The sequence below is a fragment of the Saccopteryx bilineata genome, chromosome 4 (assembly GCF_036850765.1).
Source record: "Saccopteryx bilineata isolate mSacBil1 chromosome 4, mSacBil1_pri_phased_curated, whole genome shotgun sequence".
NCBI classification, from domain to species: domain Eukaryota; kingdom Metazoa; phylum Chordata; class Mammalia; order Chiroptera; family Emballonuridae; genus Saccopteryx; species Saccopteryx bilineata.
The window spans coordinates 75,611,578-75,631,432 of NC_089493.1; the positions used below are offsets into that span (position 1 = coordinate 75,611,578).

The following is a 19,855-nucleotide window of genomic DNA, read 5'->3' on the forward strand; positions in this document are numbered from 1 at the left end:
TTACATGCAGACTTCACCTGATGGGGCCTGGGAATGACTGCAGGAAGACTAGACTAAAATACAACTGAGAAAAAAGCTGTTATTTTGTGTTTTTACATAAAAACTATATATAGATAAAGATATCAACTGTCTCCATGAAACCCAGGGAAAAAATTAGTAATTGAGATTTAGAATTTGGGATGTGTATACAGGACTACTGGACTACTGAGGGATAGGGTATTGTCTACACATTGTCTTATTCAACACTCTAGCTTCAGTGCCTAGTTTCATTACTGAATACAAGCACTCAAATAATATCATATTTGTTGAAGAAAGAAGGAATTGGGGGAGTGAAGGAGGTGGGCAGGAGGAAGTTGGGCAGAATCTACAGGATTTGAACGCTGAACCCAAGTTGGCCAGATGATGAAGATGAGAAAGAGCACCTGAGCAGAGAAACTGAAGTAAAACAGCCCAGGGGAGGCCATGAGGCCTGCCACAATGCCATTTAAAATTCCCAGTCACCTTTGCTCTAGTTCTAAGGTAACTTGGTTTCTCATATCACTGGTCCTGTGAGGAAAGGGGGATCCCACAGGGTAATTAATGTATCAACCACACAGTAATTTACTCCCTCTCTCGGGGCAATTTGGCATACACTGATTTCCGCAGCCTGATCCTCAGGTGTAGTTTCTGTACCTGCAAAGCTATAGAACTCACCTGGGACCTCGGTGACTCTAACAGGGTTGTGGCCTTTAGAGCCTTACCTTGACGTGGCTGGCCTCCCTCTTGGACACATCTGACCTCTTCCACTTCAATGTAATAGGAGTCACATCCAGAGAATTCCCTGAGAACACCCAGTCCAGTGTGCTGAGGGACCCAATAGAACAAGGAGTCTTTCCCAGGAAAGACTCTCCCTGTCCAGCACAGACTCAGCCAGTATTAGGGTTCTAGAATCTATTCTTGTTGAAAGGTAAACTCATCCTAGTAAACTGAAAGTCCCATGTCCTGGAAAACCCTCTGTCCCTAGCAAACCAGGACAACTGGTCACTTGACAGGCAAGTTCCTCATTTACAATGGGTCCCTTATCCAACTATTCCCCAGATCTTACCTGGATCCACTCCAGAGTTTCTGCTGCCTCTTGCCCACCACTCAGAATAGTCAGAGTGGCTCATTCTGGGTCAGAGAGGGGACACAGGGGCTACGCGAGTCACTGTTAGGACAGGGCTAGGACCAGAGGAGATCAGGAGACTGAGGAGGAGTTCCTAAGGAAAATCAGCTGTTGGAGAGCTGGATCAGTCTCTTGTCTTTTATCTAGTGTCTGAGTGTGCTTCTGTGCCTACAGTGAGGATTAAACAGTAGCTGGTATCAGGTAAAATTTCCAACATTTACAGCTTTTGTAGATAATGAAGAACTACTAAAGGGAAAGCTGCCTTAAACCCTATTTGCAAGTGAGCAGAATGTGACTTATTAAAATATAACAAAGAGGAGAGTAAAACTTTGTTGGTCAGTAAAAAACAGCTGTAATAATTATAGTAATTTATATTTAACTACTATAGGGCATAGTGATTATGAGGCATTATTGTGTCATGTAAATCATACACCAAGATCTTTGTGATTTGAGTAGTAAATGCTAGTCAGTCATGTGTGCTCTGGTAGTAGGTTTAAAATCATTAAAGATAATTTAGGTTGGCCTAGACTTGGAATTTTTGCTTCAGGGAAAATACAGAATTAAATAGCAGGTGAACTTATTACATTTGGTTCTGGCAGGACCAATATAAAGATACTTTAAAAAAATTATTGTCATCTTTATTTATGAAAGAATTCTGAGAAAAACTCAAAACACTGCAGATTTTTAAAAATCTAATTAATCCTCAAAAACCCTGGGAGAGAATTCTTAAACAATGGCCTTCATTGTTTAAAGCCACCAGTTTTTGGAAGCCTTAAAAGAGTCACTATGTCTGCAGTTGCTTCTCTGTCCTGGCTTAATTCATAAACGTTACAATGTTCTTTGATATAAGCCTAGAATAAATATAAATTGACTATTAGTATACTAATAATCTCCAATCTTCATGAGACAGAATGATCTCACCACTAAGAATTTCTTAGAAATGACATTCACATACAAAATCTCATTCGTATAGTGTCTCTATGAAATAGGTAGAGAAAATATTATTTTTCACTTTTTACAGATAAGAGAATGACTCAGCGATAGTACACTGCTAGGAATCACAGTGACTGGATGGCAAAATTAGTAGGTGAACCAGGTTCTCCAAGTTCTCATGTGGTGCTCTTGTCTATGATGAAGCATTCCCAAGGCACTTCCAAAATCAGCCTGCAACCTCGTCTTCAACTTCCTTCAGCCCAGCTACCATTTCCGGACTCCAGGGCTACTGTGCTCCTCAGTCTTTTAATCCATCCTCCCTGGGACCTCCTACTCCTGCTCTTTTTAGCCAGACATGATTAGAGAAATCCATAGCAATGTTTCCTCTTTTTTTGGGGGGGGGGTTCTTTTTTTTATCTTTTTTTAAAATTATAGTTTACATTCAGTATTATTTTGTATTAGTGTCAGGTACACAGCATAGTGGTTAAACAATCATATACTTTACAAAGTGTTCCCCTGATATTTCCAGTACCCAGATGGCACCACACGTACAATATTATCGACTATATTCCCTATACTGTACATTATATCCCGTGACTATTCTGTAACTGTCAATTTGTACTTCTTAACCCCTTCACCTTTTTCACCCAGTCCTCCAACTCCTCTCCCCTCTGGCAACCATTAGTCTATTCTCTGTATCTATGAATTGGTTTCTGTTTTGTTTGTTCATTTATTTTGCTCATTAGATGAATTCCACATATAAGTGAAATCATACAGTATTTGTCTTTCTCTGACTGACTTATTTCACTTAGCATAACATCTTCTAGTTCCATGCATGCTGTCACAAATGGTAAGATTTCATTATTTTTTTCTGGCCAAATATCACAGCTTTTTTATTCACTTATCCACTGATGGGCACCTTGGGTTGCTTCCATATTTTGGCTGTTGTAAATAATGCTGCAATGAATATACGGATGCATATATTCTTTCAAATTAGTGTTGTGGGCTTCTTCTGATGTATATCCAAAAGAGGAATTACTGAAGAAGACAAGAACATACAATGTGGTAAAGACAGTCTATTCAATAAATGGTATGGAAGCCTTGGCCAGTTGGCTCAGTGGTAGAGCGACGGCCTGGCGTGCAGAAGTCCCGGGTTCGATTCTCAGCCAGGGCACACAGGAGAAGCGCCCATCTGCTTCTCCACCCCTCCCCCTCTCCTTCCTCTCTGTCTCTCTCTTCCCCTCCCGCAGCCAAGGCTCCATTGGAGCAAAGATGGCCCGGGCGCTGGGGATGGCTCCTCAGCCTCTGCCCCAGGCGCTAGAGTGGCTCTGGTTGCAAGAGAGCGACGCCCCGGAGGGGCAGAGCATCGCCCCCTGGTGGGCAGAGCGTGGCCACCTGGTGGGCGTGCCGGGTGGATCCCGGTCGAGCACATGTGGGAGTCTGTCTGACTGTCTCTCCCCGTTTCCGGCTTCAGAAAAATACAGAAAAATAAATAAATAAATAAATAAATAAATAGTATGGAGAAAATCTGATAGATACATGCAAAAAAATGAAACTAGACCACTTTCTTACACCATATACAAGAATAAACTCAAAATGGATTAAAGACAACTGTAAAATTTGAAATCATAAAACTCCTAGAAGAAAACATAGGCAGTAAAACCTTTGACATCTTTCTTAGCAATATTTTTTCTGATATATCTCCTTTGGCAAGGGAAACAAATGAAAAAATAAACAAATGGGATTATATCAAACTAAAAAGTTTTTGCACTGAAAAGGAAACCATCAACAAAATGAAAAGACAATCTACTGAATGGAAGAAGATATTAGCCAATAATAGGTCTGATAAGAGGTTAATATCTAAAATTTACAAAGAACTCACACAACTCAACACCAGAAAAACACAACCCAATTAAAAAATGGACAGAGGACCTGAATAGACACTTCTCCAAAGAGGACATACAGATGGCTAACAGACATATGAAAAGATGCTCAATGTTACTAATTATCAGAGAAATGCAGATTAAAACAACAATGAGATGTCACCACACATCTGTCTGAATGGCTATTATCAATAAATCAACTAACAAGAAGTGTTGGTGAGGATGTAGAGAAGAGAAAACCTTTGTGCACTGTTGGTGGGAATGCAGATTGGTGTGGCCCCTTCGGACATCAGTATGGAGGAGGTTCCTCAAAAACTTTTAAAATGAATGTTTATTTTTAAAACTAAGGAAAGACAAAAACAAAAGTATGAAAACAATAAACTTGATTGAGTAGGTTTCAGCACACAGGTTGGTTTTCCCAACAGGGTAGATGGAACCCCAGGCCAGAGATTCTCTCCTTTATCTTCTTCCTGTCCAAGAAGGTAATTTGCCTATGCTTGGGCAATTTTCTTAGCTATTTCAGGCCCTTTTTTCCAGGGGAGAGGTTAAACTGAATCTCCAACATAATCTATAGATGGAAAAAATTATTACATTCGCCATAGTTGTGTATCATATCACCAATCTTGTTCATACACATCCAACAGTTTTCATCCTCTCCTGAAAAAGATAATGGTACACATTCCAAAAAACATCCAATGGAAACCTACATACTCCAGCGGAGAACAGAGTTCTCAAGTGGGGAATACACAGCATTTGAACCTATCAACTAAATGGCACCTTTATCATTCTTCAATTGAAAAAACACTTTTCCACTTTGTTTCCTTCAGTTCCAAGAGGGATTTCACAAGATGATGCTAAGGTCTCAAGATGTTGGCAAATCTTTGATATATGATACAAGGAGTCTGGAAGCTTTCTGCATATTATTCTACTTGTGTGCAGGAAGAAAGTGAGGGGGACAGTGTCAAGTAATGTTTAAGAGCTTGAACTCTGAAACCAAAATGATCTGGAACTGAGTTGCTGCTGTTTACTAACTGCACAACACTGGCCAGGTTACTTAACCTCCCTGAGACTCTGTGTCTTCGTCTACTTAAAAAATAGAAATAGCTGGCATCGACAGAGCCCATACTATGTGCTAAGAACTATGTATGCTAAATTTTACATGCTTTGCATACATTATCTCTTAACCATGGCCCTGTGAAGCAGGTGTTATTGTCATAATTTAACAAGTAAGAAAATTGAAGCATAAAGAGTTGGTTTGCCAGAAATTCTATGACTGTAAATGGTGAAGCTAGGATTCAAACACAAGCTGTCAGACTGCAAGACCCATGCTTTAAATCACTTCTTTCCTCCCAGGGAGGCTGTAAAGTTTAAATGAGCTAATATAAGTCAGCAGTCTTGCATAGTGCCTGGCACATAAACAAGCCTTTAAGTAAATGTTTACTGTAGTATAATTTTTAGCATTGCAAGTTGTTCCAAGAGCTATCTGGGCCAGAAAACAGGTTTTGACATAGGATATTCTGTGTCTATTGCCCTGAGGTATGTGTCTTGCAATTGAACAAGAGGCCTCTGCTATTACCTAACCAATCTGTGTATTATGGGTTCTCTGATTACTAAACTGGCTAAATGGTCAGCAATTGTTTTTATTTTCCCACATGCAAAAGCTCTTCATGCTGGAAAGAAATATGAAGTCTCTTATAAAAGAATGGTGCGGGGAGCAATAGCTAACAGAACTGTAGGCAGTACCAGATTATAAATGGATATATTTCAATTCATTTGTCTATTCTTATGAACACACAGAAATAAGGTTGCAAATAGTGATTACATTACAAGAAGATTACAGAAGTCTATTTAGCTCATTTTAAAGCTCAATGATAAAAATCATGCCACTAACCCTAGCACAGGCCTACGAACAACAGTCCATGCGATTAAAGAATAAGAAAAGGATTTTTCCGGATACGAAAGTTGATATAGAGTATATTAGCTATCTACTGCTCTGTAACAAGTTACCCCAAAACTTCCCATATTAAAACAATACACATTTATTATCTCACAGTCTCTATGAGTCATCTTGGAGTGGCTTACCTGGGTAGTTCTGCTCAGAATCTCTCATGAGGTTTCAGTCAACATCACCCAGACTGCAGTCATTTGAAGGCTTCACAGGGAGATTCTCTTCCAGTATAGCTCACTCACCTGGCTGTTGGCAGGAGGCCTCAGTTCTTCATCACATGGCCTTTCCATGGGGCTGCCTGAGTCCCTCCTGACGTGGTAGTTCCAGCTTCCCCCAGTACAAGTGATCCAAAAGTGAGAACAAGGCAGCTGCAATGCCTTTTATGACCTTGTCTTATAAGTCATAAACTGTCACTTCTGCCAAATTCTATTCATTATAGCCCATAAGCTATTAAGAGTAACCTATGCTCAATGGGAGGGAGAAGTACTACCTTTTGATGGGAAGTGTATGACAGAATTTTGTAATGTATCTTAAAATCACTACGGAGTTCATTGTCCTCTCAACACTCGTTAGGTACCCAGTTATAAAAAATAATTAAAATAAATTGGAATGCAGAATTTTCCAACAAAGTTTATTGTAAATACTAGAAACAAACAAACAAAAAAAAAACCCATGCTCTTGCCTCTGCTTTTCTTGAAAAATCTATCCCTTTTCTTTAAATGGAATCTCATTTTATGAATTTATACTGGAGAGCTATCACACTTCTATATTTGCTTTATTCACTTCTCTCATTAGAATTCAAGGCAGTATGATAAACAAATTAAAAACAATAAATAACCTACTCCCAAACTGGGTGGATTAATAGATCTGGAGTTAGGAAAGCAACCTCCATTAAGTTCTCTACCTTCTGATGATAATCTAAGCGCCCTGATTATTGAATATTCTGGGTCTTAGGAACCATGGGATCTCTGATCCAGGTTTCCTAACCTGATATTGTGGGCCTTCAAAAGTGAGGGGCCATCCTGGAATCTAAAGCGTTTGGTGCTCATGCACCTTTTAGACATGCAAAATTCTAAAGTGTCATCTGCATTTTCAGAGGAAAATGATGGTTTATCTGACTTTTTATTGTATTTTTTGTAACTTAAAATTTGGTGATCCGGTAGACTGTTGTTAAAATACAACATTTATACACACTGGGCAAATAAGAGTTTGTACAGTTCCGCACCAAGTAGAAGGTAGGGACTTGAGCTATGGTATATGATTATTTCTCCTGACAGTGTTTTGTTATTGCTATTTTAAATCTTATTTGAGATTTAACCCCATTTAAAAATATGATGAAGCCTGAGAATACCTATACCCCCAAAATTCTGCACATAAGTTTAAGATCTCCCAAATCCCTAAAAGCCAACCAGGGAATCATGGTGGTGAGTGATATGGGGGAGGGGAAACAGGGCAATTGCCATTCCATTAAAATTTAGATCTAAATTAGAAGCGTCTTCTCAGAACTTACTGAATTTCAACTTGTTGGGTTTTTTATTTAATTTATTGGGATAACATTGGTTAATAAAATTATATAGATTTCAGGTGTATAATTCTATAATACATCGTCTGTAATATCGTATTGTGTTCACCTCCCCAAATCAAGTCTCCTTCCATCACAATCTATCTCCCCTTTACCCTCTTCTACCTCCTCCCACCGCACCTTCCGTCTTGTAATCCCCATACTGTCGTCTGTTTTATTTGTTTGTTTTTTATTTGCTTAATTTGTGGTTAAACACAACCAAAGGCCAGAACAGATACTTCTAGACTTTCTGTGCTTGGGTTTAGTACATACTGTGACTACTAGGAGGCAAAAGGAGCGTGGAGTAACTGCACACAGAGAACACATATTTACTGGGGGAAAACACACACACACACACACACACACACACACACACACACACACGGACACAGAACTTCTGGCGGCCATAAGCCTTGCCCTCTCCAAGCTGACCTGACTGTACAGCAAATTTTGCCAACCTGCCAGAGGGCCAATTCGTAGAGAAAAGCTAGTTGGTTTCCCGCTTAGTAAGAAAGAGCTACACTGGTTTTCTGCCAAACATCCGCAGCCAAGATCCGACCCAAGATTCCCCCGAGGCCCTCCTTCCGTTGAGCGGACTCCCAGCCTCAGGCGGCACCCTTCAACTCTACCCACTGAGCCCGCGGACCCAAGCTCATCCTCGTCTGTCTCTCCACGAGAGCACGCAGACGGGCCGTGCGGGACCAAAGCTTCGCAGAGTCGGACAAGGGGCCAGAGAACAGGACCCGCGCCCCTGCCCCGCCCCGCCCCTCGCGGCGCCCCAGCCCTGCGCTGCGGCCCGCGCGCCCTCGCGCCGACCCCTCCCTCACGCTCCTGGCCCGCGGCCGCTCCGGCGCACGCGCGCGGTCTCGCGCAGGGCGGGGAGAGGAGGCGGCCGCGGACACCCGGCCGCGAACCTGTCAGACCCGCGGAGCCGGCCTGGAGCTGCGGGCGCTTCAGAGATCGGCCCCCGCACCCCCGTGTCTCTGGGCCGAGCTGTGCGAGCCGGTCCCACCGAGCCGGCCGGGGACGGGGAGATGAGAGGCGGCCCTGCGGCGGCGCCCCAGATAGACGCGCCCTCCACCCTCGCGGAGCCACGGCGCCTCCGAGTTGGCCCTGCGCCCCTCGCTGCCCGGGGCTTCGGAACTTGTGGGCTCTGATGGAGCGCCTTTAATCTGTAACGTGTTTCGTGTTCCATAGGATGGGCACGGACGCGCGGCAGTGCCATCTGGATCTGGCGACCCAGTGAAGTAGAGCTGCCGGCCGGCCGCCTGCCCCGAGTCCCGCAGCCCCGCAGCCCCGCCGCGCCGCGCGGCGCAGTCTCTGCCATGGCCGGATCCGGCGCGTGGAAGCGCCTCAAATCTCTGCTGCGGAAGGATGATGCGCCACTGTTTTTAAATGACACCAGCGCCTTCGACTTCTCGGACGAGGTGGGGGACGAGGGGCTTTCTCGGTTTAACAAACTTCGCGTTGTGGTGGCCGACGATGGGTCTGAAACCCCAGAAAGGCCTGTTAACGGGGCGCACCCGGCCCTCCAGGCCGACGACGATTCCTTACTGGACCAGGACTTACCCTTGACCAACAGTCAGCTCAGTTTGAAGGTGGACCCCTGTGACAGCTGCAGCAAACGCAGAGAGTTGCTGAAGCAGAGAAAGGTGAAAACCAGATTGACCATTGCTGCCGTTCTGTACTTGCTTTTCATGATTGGAGAACTTGTAGGTGAGTTGTGTTGCCAACTCACTTGCCATTTCCATTTGTCAAGCTTTAGCTACACGTGATGGGAGGTTTAAACTCTCTTTTCAGGGAGCTTGTTATCTATCAAGATACTGATCTCATGTGATGTGAAAAAGGCCACGCAGTTCCAAAGGGCAAATCAGTCTAAGTACAATATAAATTTATTGTCTCCATTGTAAATAATGTAACTTCCTCTTTAAAAAAAAATAATTGTGATAAAACACCAAGTTAATTTCAGCAACGTTTAAAATAGTGAATGATTCTAAAATTACTTATAAGGTTTTATGAAGGGACCTTACAGAACACCTGTTCCACCTTCCTTTTCACCTAAGGAATCTGAGGGCCCAGAGGTTAAATTTTAAATAAGATGTGAGGGAATTAGGTGATTAATATAAGCATATACAGTCCCATTCTCTTGTTTTTTTCTCTGCCTTTGACTTAATACTCTTTTTTTTACTATTTCCTCAGGTTCACAAAGTATTTGCAAAATTAAATACTACTGACTAACCTGAAAGTTTTCCATTATAAGGAAGATTTTAAAGGAACCAGAAAATGGCTCCCCCAAGGTTTATGAACTTGGTTTTATTTTTTGTTTTTTAATTAAGTAATGCATTCACACTATAAAATACATTCTTTGTTTAGAAATTAACTTCACAGTCACATTAGTGTAACTGCTAACTTGTCTTAGTGACTGCTTACAAAGTGACATTAAGGCTGGGAGATTATTCTCCCATGTTGTCCCTTGAAGAACCATGACAAGAACAGAGGTGGCAGTCCAGATGTAAGGTGTTAGTTGGAAGTTAAATGTATATACATTTACCAACTCATTCATACTACTCCCTTGTGCTCACTTCTGCCAAGCTGACCACCTTTCCCTACAACTCACAAAGTCCTTCCCTGCCCTTAAGGCCTTCACATTGGCTGGTCCTTTTATCTCAGTGGCTTTCACATTTTTTTTGACATCACTTTAGTAAGAAATACAATTAACGTTGTGACTCATGTAGGTGTGCATCATATACATGTATTTACGTACACATACACATGTATAAATATATGTGTAACTGAAACAAAAGGGAGTTGTTGTTTTTTGTTTGAAGTGAGAAGCTGGAAGAGGCAGACAGACTGATTCCTGCTTGCGCCTGACCTGGGATCCATCCGGCACGCCCACCAGGGGGTGATTCTCTGCCCATCTGGGGCGTTGTTCTGTTGCAACCGGAGCAATTCTAGCACCTGAGGCAGAGGCCATGGAGCCATCCTCAGCGCCCGGGCCAACTTTGCTCCAATGGGGCCTTGGCTGTGGGAGGGGAAGAGAGAGACAGAGAGGAAGGAGAGGGGGAGGGGTGGAGAAGCAGATGGGTGCTTCTCCTGTGTGCCCTGGCCTGGAATTGAACTCAGGATGTCCACATGCCAGGCCGACACTCTATCACTGAGCCAACCAGCCAGGGCCTGAAACAAAAGTTTTTGTTTTTTGGTTTTTTAAGATTATTTTATTATTATTATTATTTTTTAATAGTTTTATTTAGACAATTTTAACAGGGTGACATTGGTCAACTAGAGTACATAGATTTAGAGAAAACATTTCCAGATCATTTTGACATTCAATTATTTTGTATACTAAAACAAAAGTTTAATTTCATGTGATGTGTCCTAATATTTTTTCAATTGTGGTCCCACCCACTTAATTGACTACATGGGTCACAAATAGAGCAGGGTCTCCAATTTGAAAACACTACTTTATATGGATTGCTTTTTCCCAAATCTTCTCTTGGCAGGTTTCTAGTTATATATGTCTCATCTCAGAAGGTACCTGTGAGAGACCCTTTCTGACTAAAGTAAACCTTTCTTCTCCCATTTCCTCCTCAATTTTAAAGGCTCTCAACATCTGAGATTATCTTTTTTTGTATATTTACTTGTTCAATATCAGTCTTTCTCCACTGAAAGATAAGCTGGATTTCCAGCACCTAGGATTGGCACCGAGTGGACACTCAATAATTTTTTGTTGAATTAATTTTTATTGTGTTAGAGAATTATAAATGCTAAAGCTATGAAGAAATTAAAAGACAAGAGGCCAGATAAGACATGGTGTCAGCTGACGAAGATTCAGTGACTTGCCCAAATTTACATAACAGACTTAATGATTTTTGAAGTTAGTATTTAGTATTTGAAATTAAAAATCACATTAATCACAATTTTCCCCTGTAAAATTAATTTAGAGTTTATTTTTTCTAAGTAAAAATTATTAAGATATAATTGTCCTGACTTACTATTTTTGAAATCTCTCACTTGGCAAAAGTTTTGTGAATGCCACAAGTATTTCAAACACTGACTTTATTTTAAAGTATGAAAATTTTTTGTTAAACAACACAGAGATGCTAATTTTTGGATAGGCATTAACAATATTGCTCTGAATGTTATATAGATTGCATTTATTAAAGTATGTCAAAAGCACTTAGAAATAAAGCATTTTTGTAAGCATAGAGTAATTTTTATTATACTTTTCCCCCCTTCTTTTCTGAATGAGAGGAGGAGAGATAGACTCCCGCATACGCCCCAACTGGGATTCATCCAGCAACCCTGGTCTGGTATTGATGCTCTGCCCATCTGGGGCCATGCTCCCAGCTGAGCTATTTTTAGCGCCCAAGGCGGAGGCTCCGCAGAGCCAGCCTCAGTGCCTGCCCAGGAACAAAGCACTCAAACCAATTGAGCCATGGCTGCGGGAGGAGAAGAGAGAGAGTGTGAGAGTAAAGGGGAGGGGAAGAGGTGCAGAAGAAGATGGTCACTTATAGTTTTTAAAATGAAGTAATTTAAATATATGAAAGAAGAGATTATTTTGAATCTTAGCTTTACCACTAACTTGCTCTGAGACCTTAGACAAGGTCTACCCTTCCTTCCATTCAGCAAGTATTTCTTGAGTACTTACTATATGTCCAGTACTGTGCTATGTGTTCTGGATATACAATGAAGAACAAAGCTATTATGATCTCTACTGTCTGAAGCATTTAATCTACTGTAGGACTCAGATGTTAAACAAATAAACACACAAATAAATTTAAAATTTGAATAGTCTTAAGTAATATGACAAAATAAAACAAGGCACTGTAAGACATAGTAACCAGTGAGGCATTCTTTATGTATGAACTAGGTATAGTTAAACTGGAAAAAGAAAAAAAAAAGACTAGTAGGAGTTATTCAAGCAAAGAGGATGGAGGAATTTTCCAAGTAAAGAGAACAGCATTTACAAAGGTTCTAAAATGAACCCTTAAAAAGGACTTTAAAAGTGGTCGGTTTGACTGGAAAGTAGTAAACAAAAGGGAGAGGCAAGGGGACCAAATCAGGCAGGTCCTGATAGACCATATTAAATGAGTGTACTTTTTAATTCTGAATACAATGGGAAGCCAGTGAAGTTTTTGTTTTTGTTTTTGTTTTTGTTTGTTTTGGTATTTTTCTGAAGCTGGAAACGGGGAGAGACAGTCAGACAGACTCCTGCATGCGCCCGACCGGATCCACCCGGCACGCCCACCTGGGGGCGATGCTCTGCCCCTCCCAGGCGACGCTCTGCCGCGACCAGAGCCACTCTAGCGCCTGGGGCAGAGGCCAAGGAGCCATCCCCAGCACCCGGGCCATCTTTGCTCCAATGGAGCTTCGGCTGCAGGAGGGGAAGAGAGAGACAGAGAGGAAGGAGAGGGGGAGGAGTGGAGAAGCAGATGGGCGCTTCTCCTGTTGCCCTCGCCGGGAATCGAACCCGGGACTTCTGCACGCCAGGCCGACGCTTTACCACTGAGCAACCGGCCAGGGCCTCCAGTGAAGATTTTTAAGCAGAGAGTGACATGATGGGATTTACCTTTTAAAAAGATTACTCTGGCTCTGTCTCTTATTTGGAGAATGGATTGAAGAGTATAAGAAAGGAAACAGCCTGACCAGGCGGTGGTGCAGTAGATAGAGCGTCGGACTGGGATGCAGAGGACCTAGGTTCAAGACCCCAAGGTCACCAGCTTGAGTGCGGGTTCATTTGGTTTGAACAAAATCCCACCAGCTTGAGCCCAAGGTCGCTGGCTCCAGCAAGGGGTTATTCCGTCTGCTGAAGGCCCCCGGTCAAGGCACATATGAGAAAGCAATCAATGAACAACTAAGATGTTGCAACGCGCAATGAAAAACTAATGATTGATGCTTCTCATCACTCTTCGTTCCTGTCTGTCTGTCCCTGTATATCCCTCTCTCTCTGACTCATTCTCTGTCTCTGTAAAAAAAAAAATAAATAAATAAATAATAATAATAATAATAATAATAATAAAAAGAAAGGAAACAAACAATTACAGAGGTCCAGACAAGAGATGATTATGGCTTGGGCTAATGTGGATGTTTCCTTTCTTGTACTCTCCAATCCATTCTCCAAATAAGAGCCAGAGCCAGAGTCAGGGCACATACAGGAATCAACCAATGAATGCATGGATAGGTGAAACAACAAGCTGATGTTTCCTTCTGTCTCGCTCACTTTCTCCCTCCCTCTCTCTTCTTTCCTTCATCTCTCTCTAAAACCAATTAAAAAAAAATAAATGACTTTAATGTTAAAATAGAAAGAGATCAAGGTAGAGCTATAGTATGTAATGCCATAGGAATATAAAAGATCACCCAGAGAGCCCAAGCCTGGAGGAACCTCAACTTAGGAAGTCAGGCAGAAAGCAAACAAATATCCCAGAATCCAAGAAAAGGGACTAATTTTTTTTTTAAATAAATTTTTATTAATGGTAATGGGAAGACATTAATAAATCAGGGTACATATATTCAAAGAAAACATGTCTAGGTTATTTTGTCATTAAATTATGTTGCGTACCCCTCGCCCAAAGTCAGATTGTCCTCCGCCACCCTCTATCTAGTTCTCTGTGCCCCTCCCCCTCCCCCTAACTCTCTCCCTCCCTCCCTCCCATGTCCTCCCTCCCCCCACCCCTGGTAACCACCACACTCTTGTCCATGTCTCTTAGTCTCATTTTTATGTTCCACCAATGTATGGAATCATGTAGTTCTTGTTTTTTTCTGATTTACTTATTTCACTCCTTATAATGTTATCAAGATCCCACCATTTTGCTGTAAATGATCTGATGTCATCATTTCTTATGGCTGAGTAGTATTCCATAGTGTATATGTGCCACATCTTCTTTATGAAAAGGGACTAATTTAAAGTGGCAATAAATAAGTTGAAGCTGTGAGAGGTCAAATAAGATGAGAACTAAAGTATCTTTGGGGTTTAGTAACAGAGTTATTAATTACTTTAACAACTGCATTTTTATGAAAAAGATTAAAAAATGATGCAAACAGACCTCCAGGTAAAAATGGCAAATGAACTCATACATCTAATTGTACTCTCCCCATAGGCCTCTTAAACTACGATAAAGGGATTTATTAATAAACTAGAGAGAAGACAATAGCAACACAAATTGGGAAAACTAGAAAGGAAACTGATAAAGGAGGTAACTGACTTAGTAGACTCAAAAAAGCCCAACTCCTAAGCAAGCAATAGAAAAGCCGAGAACCATCCTAATGCATGAGAAGCACCTTGAGAACTTAGTCAAACACAAATTACTGGGCCAGCATTTCTAATTAAGTGGTATGGGATAGAGCCTGGGAATTTGCATTTCTAACAAGTTCTTGAGGTACTGATACTGCTGATCTAGCGACCACTGTGCAGTACTACTATACTGGAGACTCCTAAGTAGGCCCAGGATTGGTTGCACCAGATATCCCTAGAAGCGTGGATAAAGAGTAAGGTTAAAATAAGGAAATCTAGTTAAAACCTGTTTAAGCCTGACCAGGCAGTGCTGCAGTGGATAGAGCGTTGGACTGGGATGCAGAGGACCCAGGTTAGGACCCCGAGGTCGTCAACTTGAGCGCAGGCTCATCTGGCTTGAGCAAAAAAAGAAAAAGTGGCCCTGGCCGGTTGGCTCAGTGGTAGAGCACTGGCCTGGCGTGCGGAAGACCCGGGTTCGATTCCCGGCCAGGGCACACAGGAGAGGCACCCATCTGCTTCTCCACCCTTCCCCCTCTCCTTCCTCTCTGTCTCTCTCTTCCCCTCCCGCAGCCAAGGCTCCATTGGAGCAAAAGATGGCCCGGGCACTGGGGATGGCTCCTTGGCCTCTGCCCCAGGCACTGGAGTGGCTCTGGTCGCGACAGAGCGACGCCTCGGATGGGCAGAGCATCGCCCCCCGGTGGGCGTGCCAGGTGGATCCCGGTCGGGCGCATGCGGGAGTCTGACTGCCTCCGCCTTTCCAGCTTCAGAAAAATACAAAAAAAAAAAAAAAAAAAAAAAGCAAGCTCACCAGTTTGGACCTAAAGTCGCTGGCTCACTGGCTTGAGCAAGGGGTGCTCGGTCTGCTGAAGGCCCACGGTCAAGGCACATATGAGAAAGCAATCAATGAACAATTAAGGTGTGGCAACAAAAAACTGATGATTGATGCTTCTCATCTCTCTCCGTTCCTGTCTGTCTGTCCCTATCTGTCCCTTTCTCTGACTCTCTCTGTCCCTGTAAAAAATAAGAAAATAAAAAAAGTAGGCCCTGGCCAGTTGGCTCAGCGGTAGAGCGTCGGCCTAGCGTGCGGAGGACCCGGGTTCGATTCCCGGCCAGGGCACATAGGAGAAGCGCCCATTTGCTTCTCCACCCCTCCGCCGCGCCTTCCTCTCTGTCTCTCTCTTCCCCTCCCGCAGCCAAGGCTCCATTGGAGCAAAGATGGCCCGGGCGCTGGGGATGGCTCTGTGGCCTCTGCCCCAGGCGCTAGAGTGGCTCTGGTCGCAACATGGCGACACCCAGGAGGGTCGCAACATGGCGACGCCCAGGATGGGCAGAGCATCGCCCCCTGGTGGGCAGAGCGTCGCCCCCTGGTGGGCGTGCCGGGTGGATCCCGGTCGGGCGCATGCGGGAGTCTGTCTGACTGTCTCTCCCTGTTTCCAGCTTCAGAAAAATGCAAAAAAAAAAAAAAAAAAAAGTAAAACCTGTTTAAGACACAGATATACTGTATTTCCCCATGTATAAGATGCTTCCACATATAAGACGCACCTTAATTTGGGGGCCCGAAATTTGAAAAAAAATGTATTACATAAAGTTATTGAACTCAAGTTTTATTCATCATAAAATTCATACAACTCCTCATCCATGTGAAAAAGTGAGAAATGCAAGTAAAAAAATCTACAACCACTGTATAAGACGCACCCAGTTTTTAGACCCCAAATTTTTTGGGAAAAGGTGTCTTATACATGAGGAAATACAGTAATAGTATACTAATATAATTAGTATCCATGGAGATAAGGTATGTATCCATAAAACAAGAGCAGGCTGCTTTTAAACAGATTCAGAGTAAAAAAGAAGAGCTTTTAAACAAAAACACTTAAAAAATTTTTTTAACTACACAGAAATGTTACAAGATGAACCAAGGTAATCTCTGATAGAGTACAGCAAAAAAGTAGAAATTGATAATAGGAGGAAAAAGGCAAGAAAAAATAGTATATTAGTCCAAACTCTAAGTAATAGTAGTTTGAAGAACAGAGAAAGCAGAAGGAAAGGCATCAACAGCATACAATAGTCTACCTTATCTGCATTTTCACTTTCCACGGTTTCAGTTACCCGTGGTCAGCCACAATCCAAAAATATTAAATGGAAACTTTCAGAAATAAACAGTTCATAAGTTTCCAATTATGTGATCTTCTGAGTAGCATGATGAAATCTTGCACTGTCCTGCTCCATCCTGCCCAAGACGTGAATCATCCCTTTGTCCAGTGTATGCCCGTTGCATACCCATCCTGATAGTCACATAGTAGCCTTCTTGATTGTTGTGATATCACAGTACTTGTATTCAAACATCCCTTCCTTGACTTAATAGTGGCCCCAAAATGCAAGAGTTGTAATGCTAGCAATTCAGATATGCTATAGAGAAGTTATAAACTCTATCATAGGACATAGTATATATAAGGTACAGTACTACCCAGTTTCCAGTATCCACTGGGGTCTTGGAATATATTCCCTGTGGACAAGGAGGACAAGAGGATATTATCTTAGTTTTAAGAAATATCCCCAAATTTAAAGAGTCAACAAAAGCCGGGCAAATTGGATACATCATTGTAAAATTTCAGAACACGAGGAACGCATTGTTATCTATTGCCTCCTATTGTTTTTGCACAGGGCAGAGCTCCAAGTCAAGTCGAATAAAAACAGCCTGCAAGTATGGTCTTCTAGGACACCAACAGACAGGTCAAATTAAGACAGTTCTCTGGAAATGGGACTTTTATGGAGCTCCAGGCCCATTCTATGCCTTGCAGAGGCTGCCATACTGTGGTTTTCACTGTGATTGCTGCTTGTTTGTTTTCAAGGTTACTGAAAAGCTGGAGAGGGAGAGATGGGTATAAGGCAAGTTAGAATGCCACAGAGCTCACTGCTCTTACCAAGATTCAGGTAGTGTTTCCTTTGAATAAATGCTACCTGTAACAACCTTTGGTTAATTTCCAGAGTCCCAAAAAAACTGATTTAAATAATTTTTGCCCATGGTCTTACTGCTTTTATGGAGATGATTTTCAGAGGTCCTTACCCTGCTGCTGTTTTGTTTACGCTGATGACCACCAACATATGGCTCTGTAAATTTAGGTTAATTAAAATAAAATAAAATAAATTCAGTTCCTCAGTTGCTCTAGCCATATTTGAAATGCTCAATAGCCACATATGACTAGTGGCTACTGTACTGGACAGTACAGATAGAACATTTCCATCATCTCAGAAAGATCCACTGAACAATGTGGCTTTAGGATATTGTCCTCATTTTATAGATAAATAAACTGAGGTTCAAAAATGTTAGGTAACTTGCTCAGAGTCTCCGAGAGTCTAAAGCCCCATGTTATTAACTACCAGGCTGTATTTTCTCTCATTGATTTCTAGCTTTTTCATATTAGGGAATACATAAAAAGCGTATCTGTATAAAGCACACCAGTGTAAACGTGACTACAAGATCACCAGCCCCAGTTCTGCTGCTCTGTGCTCTGCATACCCATCCTAGGAATAGGGGGATTAGCCACTCAGCACACTAACATGTCATGGCACCCTGATCGTGAAGTTCACTATATGTTGTAACAGTGATTCTCCATATGTGGTTGCAAGACCAGAAGCATCACCTGGGAACATGTTAGAAAAGTAACATTCTCAGACCCCATTCAGACCTAATTAACACATTGTTGACCACTCATGAGTTAACTCATGTTTGCACTTGCATTAGCTATTTCAATTTTTAAATCTCAGGGTAATACAGGTGTAGGATTATTGTATTTGTGACTCCTCGCCCTGAGGGTCAAAGTTCGAAAAACAGCACACCATTCTATATTCTCATGCAGACTCCTTTTCTTCTCACTCCTCTAGGAATGAGACCACAAAATCGAAGGTACGATAAACAAAAACAATAAGAGTCAAGCCATCTAAACTTGGGATTCGCAGAACATACATATCAAGGATATTGTAAAATCTTTTATCATCATGTTCAATCGTGTTCAGTGTATTATTAAAAAAAGGTTACTTTTCATCGCAATTATAGTATTACAATAGTTTCAACCATGATGGTTTGTGAAGGTGAAGAACTTTTCAATGAATTACATGCAGACACTTTATCTGATTGTCTAAGTGATTTTAAAATATATTGTAGTGATGTGGAAATTGATAGTTTATTGGAAGACAATAATGAGTCGGATGTTAGACCACCAAAACGACAAAAAAGAAATGTTAATAAGATCTGATAGTGAAAGTGATTTTGAAGAAGAGTGGATTGAAAATGATATTACACCAACTTTGGAGGATTATTCAAATATTTCAGGTGTAACTGCCGACCTTAGTGATCCACGAGCATCAGGTCCGTGGTCACTGGTATAAAAAGAAATCCCACTAAAATGTGTAAAGTGTGTGTTTCAAAAGGAAAGCGCAGCGAAACCAGATATATTTGCAAAACATGTTGTGTACCATTACATGTAGGTGCTTGCTATACAGTATACCACACCAAAAAAATACTAAAATATATAATATGTATAAACTATAATATATAGCAGATATGTACAAAGTTTTATTTAAATTCATTATGTATAAATAAAGTATACTGAAGTTTATTTAGATTGTTTCACTTTCACACTCCATTACAAAAAAATAGCCAATGACATGAGATAACTTCTGCATAAAATTGCCGGTCAACAATGTGTTAATTAGAGATTCTGAGAGTGGGGTCAAGTAATCTTCAGTTTAACAAAAGTTCCAAGTGATTCTGATACACAAAAAAATTTGAATGCTCTGTGTTATATTATAAAAGCTTATTCAATGAATGGTGCCAGGAAAAATAGTTGACCAAAACGGAGCAGCGTGTAGTATATTTAAAAATGTCTGGAAAATCATTATAAAATTTAAAATTGTGTATTCTAAATACCACCTTTGTTCCTCTATCAGGAGACATTGCTGTGTATATTCAAATGAATCAGTTATTTTTTATCTTTTGTTTTGAACTAATGTACATTTTATGAGTTTCTTCAGTTTAATTTTATGTTCAAACCCTCCCAAATAAATGAATACCTACCTTTTCTTCAGCATTATTGTAATATTTAGATATTGTGGTTATTAATTTTACTGTCAAATAGTAGAATTAATTGGTTGA

The 19,855-nt window shown here is 41.5% G+C and overlaps 1 protein-coding gene across 1 annotated transcript in view; it reads left to right on the plus strand.

Moving 5' to 3' along the window:
* Window positions 1–8,791: 8,791 nt before the first annotated feature.
* SLC30A4 (solute carrier family 30 member 4) overlaps window positions 8,792–19,855 on the plus strand; it is a 32,920-nt gene continuing 21,856 nt past the window's right edge. The window contains exon 1 of the mRNA XM_066276538.1: window positions 8,792–9,185. Coding sequence (XP_066132635.1) covers window positions 8,795–9,185 — 391 coding nt within the window. The 5' untranslated portion in view covers window positions 8,792–8,794. The remainder of the gene's footprint in view (window positions 9,186–19,855) is intronic.